Source organism: Rhinoraja longicauda, chromosome 42, assembly GCF_053455715.1.
Source record: "Rhinoraja longicauda isolate Sanriku21f chromosome 42, sRhiLon1.1, whole genome shotgun sequence".
In the NCBI taxonomy this organism is placed as follows: domain Eukaryota; kingdom Metazoa; phylum Chordata; class Chondrichthyes; order Rajiformes; family Arhynchobatidae; genus Rhinoraja; species Rhinoraja longicauda.
This window is the reverse complement of record NC_135994.1, coordinates 5,824,305-5,836,458: the sequence shown is the minus strand read 5'-3', so window position 1 is coordinate 5,836,458 and position 12,154 is coordinate 5,824,305. Positions and strand designations below refer to the sequence as shown.

At 44.0% G+C, this 12,154-nt stretch overlaps 1 protein-coding gene across 1 annotated transcript in view; it reads left to right on the top strand.

The window, feature by feature from the left end:
* LOC144611953 (Golgi reassembly-stacking protein 2-like) overlaps positions 1–12,154 on the top strand; it is a 40,905-nt gene that overhangs the window by 22,650 nt on the left and 6,101 nt on the right. The window contains exons 7-8 of the mRNA XM_078431311.1: positions 3,695–3,815; positions 11,170–11,259. Coding sequence (XP_078287437.1) covers positions 3,695–3,815; positions 11,170–11,259 — 211 coding nt within the window. The remainder of the gene's footprint in view (positions 1–3,694; positions 3,816–11,169; positions 11,260–12,154) is intronic.

Genomic DNA, 12,154 nt, shown 5'->3' with positions numbered 1-12,154 from the left:
TGAAGCCTTCTTTTTGGGAGAGGCACTATGTGGTAGGCAGTAAGTAGATTGTATGAAGCAGTGGGGAGGTGTTGCTGAAGTAACGCGGATATAAGGGACTGCAGATGCTGGAATCTTAAGCAAACACAACGTACCGGAGTAATTCAGCTGGCCAGGCAACAATTATGGAGGGAATGGATAGACAACTGTGGAAGGGGAAATTCAATGAGCACATGCCAACTAATTTTCTTTTTTATCATTATGCAACCTGCTCAATATTGGCCTGGTGCTTGTGTGCATTTGGCCGAATGGCAACCACACATTATAAGTGGTATGTGGCTGTTGTCCATTTCAAGAAAGGCACAGGATAAACCTTCCACATGTTTTTTTCCTGTCCTGAATAGTTCTGGAACATGTTGTCAAATTTGGTACAGTGAGTAATTAGTATGATATAAATGGGTTTTGGAATGCTCAGGCTAGTTTTGTAGTGTGTGCTTGATTTGTTTTGCAGAATTAAGGGATAGTTTGTCCGGAAGTTGCAGGTTCTTGGGTTCTTCCCTCCATGTGTACAGCTAGTACTCTAAAACCTGGCCTGACTCGCTAATCAGTTTAGTTTAGTTTAGTTTACTGTCATGTGTACCGAGGTACAGTGAAAAGCTTTTACCATTCTTCGATCCTCGACAGTTGGGTGTTGCCATGCGATTTAATTAAGGAAAGAGCCCAACTGAATTTGACTTTGTACTTGTCTGAAGCTCACCAGCACAGCAAGCATCACTGGATAGTTATCAAAAAGCAAGCCTTCATTCTGCAGCCTCCTTCCTTTCACCCCAGCAGTCCGTCCCCCCACTTCAGGATGCTGAGACCTACGATGGGATTAGCTGACCTGCCTGAGACTGAGAAACATTTTGTCCCTTTTTTTGCTGCTAGAAAGCTTTGCATGTAACTTTTAATAACAGCATGGAGGTGAAATTGTTATGAACGCTGACACCGTGATGGTGGAATATTATTGCTGTTATGTGCGTTTTGTCAACGCATGCAAAGGTGGTTGGCGTTTGCACATTAATGATCACTGCATGGTGAGAAGGGGTTGCATCACTGGCCAATATTAGCTGTTCAGAATGGAGGGTAAAAGAAAAAGCATTGCCCCGTCTTGCATAGTGTTGATTTTAGATTTAGATTTAGAGATACAGCGCAGAAACAGGCCCTTCGGCCCACCGGGTCCGCGCCGCCCAGCGATCCCTGCACATTAACACTTTCCTACACCCACTAGGGACAATTTTTATATTTGCCCAGCCAATTAACCTACAAACCTGCACGTCTTTGGAGTGTGGGAGGAAACCGAAGATCTCGGAGAAAACCCACGGGGAGAAAGTACAAACTCCGTACAGTGCAGCACCCGTAGTCAGGATCAACCTGAGACTCCGGCGCTGCCTGGGATCCATCCTGAGCACTCTTAAAGGCTGTTCGCTTTAGATCAGAGAGACTTGGTTCCAATTTGAGTAACTCTGTGACTCCTGCCTGCTTGGCACTTGGGAAATAGACGCAAAATGCTGGAGTAACTCAGCGGGTCAGGCAGCATCTGTGGAGAAAAGGAACAGGTACGTTTTGCATCTCTCGTAGAGAGAGATACAGCATGGAAACGGGGCCTTCCCTTGAGTCCGTGTCGAGCATCAATCGCCCATTTTCACTTGTCCAACATCGGTCCCTTATTTAAAATGGTTTCCACATTTTGATCAACTCTATCACTCGCATTCACACAAGGTGCAATGTGCAGAACCCAATTAACCCATCAACCTGCACATATTTGCGATGTGGGAGGAAAATGGAACATTTGGGGGAAACCTTTGCAGTCGCGGTGAGAAAGTGCAAACTCCATAAATCTCCCGAGGTCGGGGCTGAACCCGGTTACCCGGCGCTGTGAGGTCTGTTAGCTGTACCACAGTGCCATCCTGTGGCTTGTTCACGAGGCTCTTGTTTATTTACTGCCTTTATTCTGTGCTAGTACAGGAAGAACTTCCTGTTCCTTCTGCACTGTCATAAACTTTAATAAATTAAAAAAGAATTGGTCTTATTAAAGAACTTTAATAAAAAAAGAAAAGAACTTGCCCTCTACGTCTCCATTAACCTTTCCCCCTCTCGCCTGATAGCTATGCCCTCTAGTGTTGGACACTTCCACATTAGGGGGGAGAAAGGTTCTGACTGTCTACTCTAACTATGCCTCTCACAATTGTAGATGCGTCTTCCTTCAATCTTTGACGTTTCCAGAGCAAACAATCCAAGTCTAAACAACCTCTCCATGTCGCTGAAACCCTTTAGTCCAGGCAGCATTCTGGTAAATCTCTGCACCCTCTCCAAAGCCATCAGAATCAGAATTATTGTCATCCAAAAAAACAAGTCTTTTGGACGAGATTCCATTACCCACAGTCCAACAATAAGAGCAATTGGGCAAGATTCCATTACCCTCAGTCCAACAATAAGAGCAATAAAAATAAGCAATTTCACACACAATTACAAACCAACACAAAACCAAAAAAAAGAAACATCCATCACAGTGAGTCTCCTCCAGTCACCTCCTCACTGTGATGGAAGGCCAGAATGTCTTTTCTCTTCCCCTGCCGTCTTCCACCGTGGTCAGGCTGTTGAAGTTGCCACGTTCCAGGCTGCGCCTGATGGATGGGGTGACCAGAAGTGCATGCAATAATCCAAATGCGGCCTAACCAAAGTCCTGTAGAGTTGCATCAAGACTTCCTGACACGAGGCGAAACTCTTGTATGCAATGGTTGTTTAGGAATTGAAGAATTGAAATGGACTGTCTGATAAAGAGATGGGCTTGAGGAGAATTAGATAAATACTTTGAGCACAAGGAGGGGAAGAACTGCTGCAATATGGGGAGAGGCATGGAACCGTTTGGATTGCACTCTAAAAGAGCTGCTACTGTCTCAGTGGGCCGGGTGAACACTACTTGTACAGTACTGTCCTATGATTGCACATCTCATTGAATGACCTTCTGCGCTCAAATTGGTGCCAAGGCGCAAAATGCAGCACTCTGCACAGCAGGCAAGTAATGGTTTTGCAGTGAATTGGGTCCAAGGTGTGGATTATGGAGGCAAGGATCAAACAGCAGATTCCTCCATGATCCATGCTATGTAAAACATGGCAATAATGATTTTCATAGCTGCTTCTGTTCGACGTATTGCGCGTGAATTCCATAGTGGTCGAGTATTAATTGATTATTCTTTTAGAGACAAGGAAACCCAAGTCAGTACAGGTGCTCCTCAACTTACCATGTTTCGACTTTACAATGGTGCAAAATTCATACACATCCATTTCAAACCATACTTTGAATTTTGATCTTTTCCCGGGCTGGCAGACCTCCGCCGTTGCCGCCCGTTATTTCCTCAGCCCGGCCACAGGATCAACATTTACCCGCCGCCGCTGCGGCTGCAGCAGCGTCACTCACACGGCCTCCTGGGCGCACGCGCCGGTTAGCGAGGAGGCTTCCGGGAGTATTAAATGCATTTTCGACTTACGATATTTTTGGTTTCCGTTGGGTTTGTCGGAACACAACCCCGTCGTAAGTTGAGGAGCACCTGTACAAGTGAGCTTGGAAGCCATTCTGCCTGGGGCCAGATGCGTGCACTTATTCCTCCTTTCACGGTGCCATGTCGGTGATGACACATGCAGGGTTAAGTTCTAAAGCTTCGTTTCTTTGTAGGTTCCTCTTTCAGCTCCAAGTGCTCCTGCCATGAGTAACATGCCCTCAGATCTGCCAAAGGAGCTGGGTGATCTCGGGCTGAGAACAACAACTACTTCAGTCACAGGCACATTCACACCAGGTACTGGTAGAATTACTTTAATGGTGCAATTGCATTGCAAGTACTTCAGGACATGATGTCTCCAGTTCCCCGTGCTGCCAAAACCATCCCCGTTTTCAATAACGGAGATTTCTGCAGTGTTCTGTCACGGTTGCAAGTGCTGCTGAAAATGTGGGGAGATCGACTGCACTGATGTATACCTATATTATATACCTATAATCCTCTCGCTTCCTCCATCAGTGCATTGTGGTTGCAGTTAGTTCTAGCCACTGGATGCCCTGAAGCAACTTGCCAAGGCATCCTCAAAATCTGCTCTCAAGCACTGAACGTCCGCCAACCAAAAGCATGTGTAGCAGGTGCATGAAAACACAGCCTCCGAGCCTTGTGCCATTCTGATTTGGCAGTGCATTGCTGTTCGTTCATCCTAATTAGATCACGTTCTAGAACTTCTAACTTGAGAGCACTTGGCACATTCTCACAATAATAATGGTTCGAGAAGATGGCTTACCATCACCTTGAGGACAATTAAGGATGACTCCTGGAACAGAGTAGGTTATTCAGATTTTTAGGCCTGTTGCGTTTGATTCTGTATTCACTCCATTAGCCTACTTTGGTTCTGTAACCCTTGTAGCCTAATGATAATCCATCAGTTTCCATTTGAAGCTTTGAATTGATCCCTGGCCGCGGCAGCCTTCTAAGATCTCTAAGTTCCAAGATGTCTTCTATTGTGTGGAGAGGTGCTTCACCCTTCATCTGCGCAGCTTTAAGTTTCAGGTGGAGGTGCAAAGATCTGCAGATGCTGGAAACTTGAGCAAAATGCAAATTGTTGGAGGACCTCAGTGGACCCGGCAGCAACTGTGGAGGGAATGGGCAGACGACGTTTTGGATCGGGACACTTCTCCTGTCCTAAAACATCGTCTGTCCATTCGCTCCACAGATGCTGCCTGACCCGCTGAGTTCCTCCAGCATTTTGTCTTTTGTTTAAATTTTAAGTGATTGCCCCTTCTTCTGTACTTCCAAGTGATCTTAAAACACCCTGGGCAGAATACCCCTTCATTTTCTCTATTCAAGAGAATACAGGCCTAATCTACGCATTATATCTTAATTTAACCCTTTAGCTCTAATATTCTGGTGCACCTTCTAATCCATTATATCTTTCCTGAGTTGTTTTGCCCAATCTCTTCTCTTCGTGGCTAAAATCTCTCTTGCAGCAGATTGCATTTGGCCACTCCTTTGCAGCTTGTGCATTTTTTATTTCAAGCTCTGAATGCAACCGCTTCTGCCATCCATTGCAATTGCAACAGTTCTGCTAAATCGGCAAATTAATTTCAAACTCCCAAGGCAGCAATTGACCAGTGTTGGCAAACCTGGACGGATCAGTGGTGCCGTCCAGTTGTTGCTTCCTTAGTGCTGGTTGTGTCATTTGTTTCAGTTGCTTGGAAGATCAGTTGAGCCATTCTGATCCGACAAACCAAATTGAAACCACGGAATCAGATGCTGCAAAAAGCTGGATCAAGCACCTCCAGTGGCAGAACATTTGGCAGAATCGCAAGCCAGCAGCCAGCTAAGCATTTGTTCCCAGTCGCAAACAGCAGTCATCAGATCGCAATCGGTCTGGTCCAGCCAGACACTTGCTACGTAATGGGGGAGGGGAGAATTTGTGCCTTATTACGATGGAATTGTGTCTACCTTAGAACTGGGAAGGGCGGGACGAAAATGAGTTCAAAACCTGGGAGCGGAAAAGACAACTAGTTTTAGTTTATAGTACATCAAGGTACAGTGAAAAGCTTTTGTTGTGTGCTTCCCAGTTAGCAGAAAGATTACGCATGATTACAATCACAGTGTACAGATACAGAATAACTGGTATAACATTTAGTGCAAGATAAAGTCCGAGTAAAGATGGTTCAAAGGCCTCAAATGAGATGGATGGGAGGTCAGGACTACTTTAGCTGGTGATAGGATGGTTCATCTGCCTGATAACACCTGAGGAGAAACTGTCCCCGAATCTGGAGATGTGTGTCTTCAAACTTGTGTAGCTCCTCCCTGATGGGAGAGGGCAGAAGAGGGAGTGAGACTGGTCCTTGATTATGTTCGTGGCCATGCCGAGTCAGCATGAAGTGTAGATGAAGGCAATGGCAGGGAGGTTGATTTGCAAGATGGTCTGGGCTACGTCCACAGCTCTCTGCAATTTCTTGCGATGTTGGACGGAGCTGTTTCCAATCCATGCTGTGATGCATCTCGATAAAATACTTTCTACGGCACGTCTATAGACGTTGGTGAGGGTTATTGGGGACATACTGGACTTCCTAAACCTGCTAAAGAAGTAGAGGCATTGGTGTGCTATCTTGGCCATGGCATCAGTGTGGTTGGACCAGAACAAATTGGTGATATTTACACCTAAGAATTTGAAGGTTTCGACTATCTCCTCTTCAGCACCACTAATGCAGACTAGGATATGTACTCCCACATGGGCATTGTAAGAAAATAACTGCAGATGCTGGTACAAATCGAAGGTATTTATTCACAAAATGCTGGAGTAACTCAGCAGGTCAGGCAGCATCTCAGGAGAGAAGGAATGGGTGATGTTTCGGGTCGAGTCTAAAGAAGGGTCTCGACCCGAAACGTCACCCATTCTTTCTCTCCTGAGATGCTGCTTGACCTGCTGAGTTACTCCAGCATTTTGTGAATAAATACCCACACGGGCATTTATTTTTAAACCTCTTTCTGTTCTGGTTGCCGTTCCTATGGGGTAAGGCAGTCATTGCAGCCTTCCAGCAGAAGGTATTGATGAAGCTTCAGGTAATATTGCACTCCGAATGAAAATCTCTGGTTTCTTAACCATTGGTGCATGCTTGCTCTGTATTCATCATTGCAGTCTTGCATTTAAATATTGTATTCATAAAGTACAGCCTAAGATTTTCAGATGAAGTAAAACACTTGGACTTTTTTTATCATACACTATCTCGTTTAATGCTTCACCTGATCAAGTTGTTCCCCCCCACCTTGGTTGAGATTAGATTTCTAAAGCGTTGCATGGTCTGAATCCTCACGGCATTTGGGAGTACCTTCACCATGCTGACTGCAGTGTTTCAGGAAAGTGGATTACCACCACTTTCTTGGTCAAGTGGGGATAGGCTGAAAAACTGGCCTTGTCAACATCCATAAATATATCTCTGGAAAAGGTAGCATTTTTTGTGAGTTAAAATGATCACTTGCATTCAGGTGAGTAATTTTGTACGTGTTGTACAGTACTATTTTCCTTATGATTTGTCACTGCATTAATCAACTTCCTCCAGGTTATCAGCACTGCTCGAAATCTTCAATCCTTTTGCAGTGCAAAAGCTGATTTTCTTTTGGTTGTTGAATGTATCGCCTGTGAGGACGATGTCATTTTAGTTTTATTTTAATTCATCAATTAGTTTCTTCTCCGTAAACTTGTCATCAGCACCCACTACTACCTTTCGACTTCACTTCGAGTCCTACATGAATCTGTTCTTTGACTCAGATCAGATTTTGTTTTTCTATACCCACTGCTCGCTTTTCTCCCCAACTTCAACAGACCCGAGTTTTGGACTACAGCTATCCAAGATTTTAAAACATATTTTTGCTCTATGCGGACCAATTTGTCCTTTTCAGTGTTCTGTGAATTTTCCCATTTTCTAAACTCTGATAATATTGTAACATTTTTCTTCTTTGCTCCTATGCCCACTTTTGGGTATTTGTTGGGGTAAGATCATTTGTGGCTTTCAAAAAAAATTAAAAAGTGTCAGCACTGAGAAACCTGTGCTGATGATGAAGTAACACAACTTTTAACACACGGGACAACTGGCCTTGAAATGTGTTTCATTTTTGAATTATACTGGCAAAATTGAAGTCTGGTCCTCGTTTGATTTGGTGTATCTAAAATAAACATCTTGGAGCATTCCTATGACTGAAAAATAAGGGTCAAGGCTGTCTGCCAACAGTCGTTCATTTGGTATTGCTGCTTTTGGAAAGAATAGTTTGCAAACTTTTAATGTCAGACTATCATAGAAGGAGGAACTACGGCACAACAACAGGCCTTTCAGCCTGCGATGCCTGTGGCAACCATAATGCCATTTTAAACTAGTCCCAGAGAGGAGATATAAAGAACTGCCGATGCTAGTTTACAAAACAAAAAGGCACAGAGTACTGGATTAACTCTCCAAACTTCTTTCCCTTGCTCCCTATTTTGTTTTTAACCTTGTTATCTATCTCCCACCCTTTTATTCTAATTCTTGTGCTATTGCTTGGCCCATTCCTTCCAGCACACAGAACTGGCTCAGCTTTATCAGGGTGTAACCAAGGACACAGAGTTTGCATGTGCGGTTAAGTTACAGAATTGTACACGGGAGGCTATTTGGGTAATTGAGCCTGAGCTTGTTCTACTCCCCAACTCTGGAACTCTAATATATTTTTTTCCAAGTGCTTGTCCAAGTAGGGCCCCGACTTGAAACATCACCGATCCAAGTTCTCCAGAGATGCTGCCTGGCCTCCTGAGATACTCCAGCAATTTGTGTCTTAATTTGAAAACCATGTTTGAATCTGTCCACCATCTCAAATATCCATTCCAGATCATCGCGATGTTATTTTTTTCCTCGTGTCTTGGTTCTCATGCTTTGGTTCTCAAGCCATCTGCTAAAGGGAACAAGGGACCCTTTGTGGTTTTGAGCACATCTATTAAATCCTTTAACCTTCACTGTACGAAGGACAGGAACCACTGCTTCTCAATGTGTGTGGTATTGGACATGAGGAAGTTGAACTGCAGTTCGTCTTTTAGAGTCGTGGGGTCACACAGCAAGGAAACACCTGCCCAATTTATCCATGCAGACCAAGATGCCTCATCTAAGCTAATCCCATTTGGCCATCTCCCTCTAAAGCTTTCCTATCCATGTACCTGTCTAAGTCTCTCTCTTTTAAATGTTGTTATTGCACCTGCCTCAACTACCTCCCCTGGCAGCTCATTCCATACACCCACCCACCACCTTTTCCTTGAACGTCCCGTTCTGATGCTGCACTTTAGGAGAGATGTGAAGATAGTACTGTGGATGTAACCAAATTAGTGTTTTATTGAGGTTAAACATGGCCCATTGCTTCCTTTTGTTCTTGATTCCTCTACTTATTAAGGTGAGAATACGTCAACAGTTTATTTAAACACCTTTCCGAATCTGTCCTGTGCACACCTGTCTAGAAACTGAATCGAATTGCTTCAGTTGTTTTGGACACTACTTGGTCTAATTTTGATTTTTGGCTCTAGTAGATCATGATAGAGATAATTTTTGTTTGAATCTGTGCCAGGCCCAAGCGCTTTTATACATTTCACATATGGTGTCTGATGCTTCCCTGGCAAAGCGTTGTAATTACTTCAATTTCTGCGTGCTGATGTTTATTAGAGCAGAGAGTTCCCTACGACGACTGTTGTGGACCAATTTTTGTAGAACTAGGAGCACATTACACATTGTTTGTCCCCCATCCCCCCCCCCCCCATCCCCAAACTATTTAATGGGGTGCCCTGCTGATATCAGGAGCTGGGCATGGTACCTTCAAAAATCAAAATACTGCAGGCCTTTCATACCCTACCTGAAGGTCCATATAATGTACAACACCCAACAGAGAATGCTGTTCCTAGCATTTGACTGCTCATTCATTCTGTGCCTTAGTGGTAGAAGAAGTAATGACCAAGAGTTTTTGGTCATTACGTTCCACCTGAACCCTCCTGAGTGATGTACCTGAAGTTTTAAAGCCTTCTCCATAGAGACAAGGGTGTAGGTGACTCTACCTCCTTGCCAAGGGTTCTTTCAAAGCAGCTGCTGCAGATCTCTGGTAGACACATGATGCTGGAGTAACTCAGCGGGTCAGGCAGCGTCTCGGGAGAGAAGGAATGGTGACGTTTCGGGTCGAGACCCTTCCGGATCAAGGGATATGGGGAGAAAGCAGGAACGGGGTACTGATTGTGGATGATCAGCCGTGATCATATTGAATGGCGGTGCTGGCTCAAAGGGCCGAATGGCCTACTCCTGCACCTATTTTCTATGTCTATATTTAAAAACCACAGGGCATAGGTTTAAGGTGGGAAAGGAAAAATTTAATAGGAGCCTGAGGAGCAACTTTTTCACTCAGAGGGTACATGAACACACTGCCAGAGGAGATATTTGAGGCAGATACAATAACATTTAAAAGACACTTCATCGATAGTCGGCGTGGACTTGGTGGGCCAAAGGGCCTGTTTCCATGCTCTATCTCTAAACTACACTAAACTTTTTTTTTTTAAGTACACGTGTACAGGTACATGGATAGGAAAGGCTTAGAGGGATATGGGCCAAGCACAGGCAGGTTGGACAAGCTTAGATGGGGCATCTTGGTTGGCATGGACGAGTTGGGTTGAAGGGCCTGTTTCTGTACTATATGTAACTCGTTTGAATCGTACAAAATAATATGAGTTCCTGAGGCATGATGCAGGGAGGATGTCTCCTCTGGCTGAGAAATCCAGTGCAGGGGTTACAATCTGAGGATAGTGCAGCAGAATGACATTGCAGTAGAAGACTGACCATGACCTTAAATAGTAGAGCAAGTTAGAAAGGCCAATTAGGCCACTCTTGCTATTTCTTCCACTGTGATGCTGTACGTCAGAGCTGTTTGAATTTAGGAAGGATTATACAGACTAATTAGAAACTCTTCACTATGGGTGAAAGACAATTGAACAAAGGGCACAAATTTAAGTCATTGGCAGAAGGCGTGAGGGAGAATTTTGTTTGTACATGGTGTGTTAAGAAGTTAAATGTAATGCCCAAGGGTGGTGGATGCAAATATAATGGGACCTTTCAAAGGAGAATTGTCTACATATCTAAAGGCGAGAACATGAACAAAGGCAGGGGGGGAGGGATTGACTCGATTGCTCTGCAAAAGAGTAGACTTCATGGGCTGAATGCCCCTTGTCTGTGCCCCTATCCTGATTGAAAGTGTGTAGGGAGGAACTGCAGATGCTGGTTTACACCGAAGATAGACACAAAATGCTGGAGTGACTCAACGGGACAGGCAGCACATCTGGATGGAAGGGATGGGCTGATCGAAAGAACCATATTGACTGATGTCATGTTTTGCTTGATTTTATCTCCAGCCTGACCTCTTTTATCTTGCTTGCTATTCAAAACAGAACCTCGTGATAAGTGGAAGAGAGCAGTTTGCCTTCTCCCTGTCTGTGCTAGACACTAACATTGACTGCAGGTGGGAAGCATCAGTGTCAGATCACATGGGGTGGAATTAAACCTTGAAATTATAAGTTATGTATGAATCAAATGTGCTATAATATGGCCAGTTCCCTCCTGCGGTATTTATATTCTGACTCTTTTGCTTTCAGGTTCTGTCGGAGTTCCATTATTTCCTTCACCGTTGAATGAACCTTTCACTGTGTCATTAGCTAATGCAGCTATCACCAGTACTGTGCCAGGTATGTCCATAACATTTGTGTGTGATTTGTATAGATTTTGTCATGCAACCACTTGTCCTGTTTGAATAAAACCTTCATGTGCTCATTCATTCCACAGTATATTCTTTGTCCATTCAGAGAATTATTTTTTAATAACTTGCTTTTATATATTTTACTGGTGATTATTTGACAAAAGTGTCTTGCCTTGTGCCCTTGGCCTTCCCAGATTGGACGTGCATTTCTGTAAGTCACCAAAATATTACTGCAAAAAAGAACCTCCCTGCTGTTTTTCCTTGGAGTGTAGGAAGCTGAGGAGTAGTAATCTTAAGAAGTTTATAAAATCATGAGGGGCGTAAATAAAATGGATGGTCAGTCTTTTTGCAAGGGTAGGGAAGTCTAAAACTAAAGGACATAGATTTAATGTGAGAGGGGAAAGGTTGAAGGTCGGGTTTTTCCACACAGAGGGTGGTGGGCATTTAGAATGAGCTGCCAGATAAAGTGGTCGAGGCTGGTACAGTTGCAATGCTTAAATAGCATCGGCAAGGTACATGGACAGGAATGGTTTAGAGGGACATGGACCAAACGCAGGCAAGTGGGATTAGCTCAAATAGACATCAAGGAACCGAATGGCCTGTATCTGTGCTGTATAATTCTGAGACTCTACAATTCAAATTGAGAGTGAGAAATGGAAAATAGTGAATAACACCACATTTTAACTTTGTCTATGTGGATGTGTGCATTGTATCCCTTCACAATATTAAGCAGCTTGATCGTCACACCTAACTAGACCTCCGTTTCCTGATTACATGGGGAAACGAGATATTCTCATCCACTGCTTTATTCTCCTCCACCTTAGGAGGTTGTGAGGAAGCTGATTGAAGTAAATAAAATGACGAGAGGCATAGGTAGGGTAGAT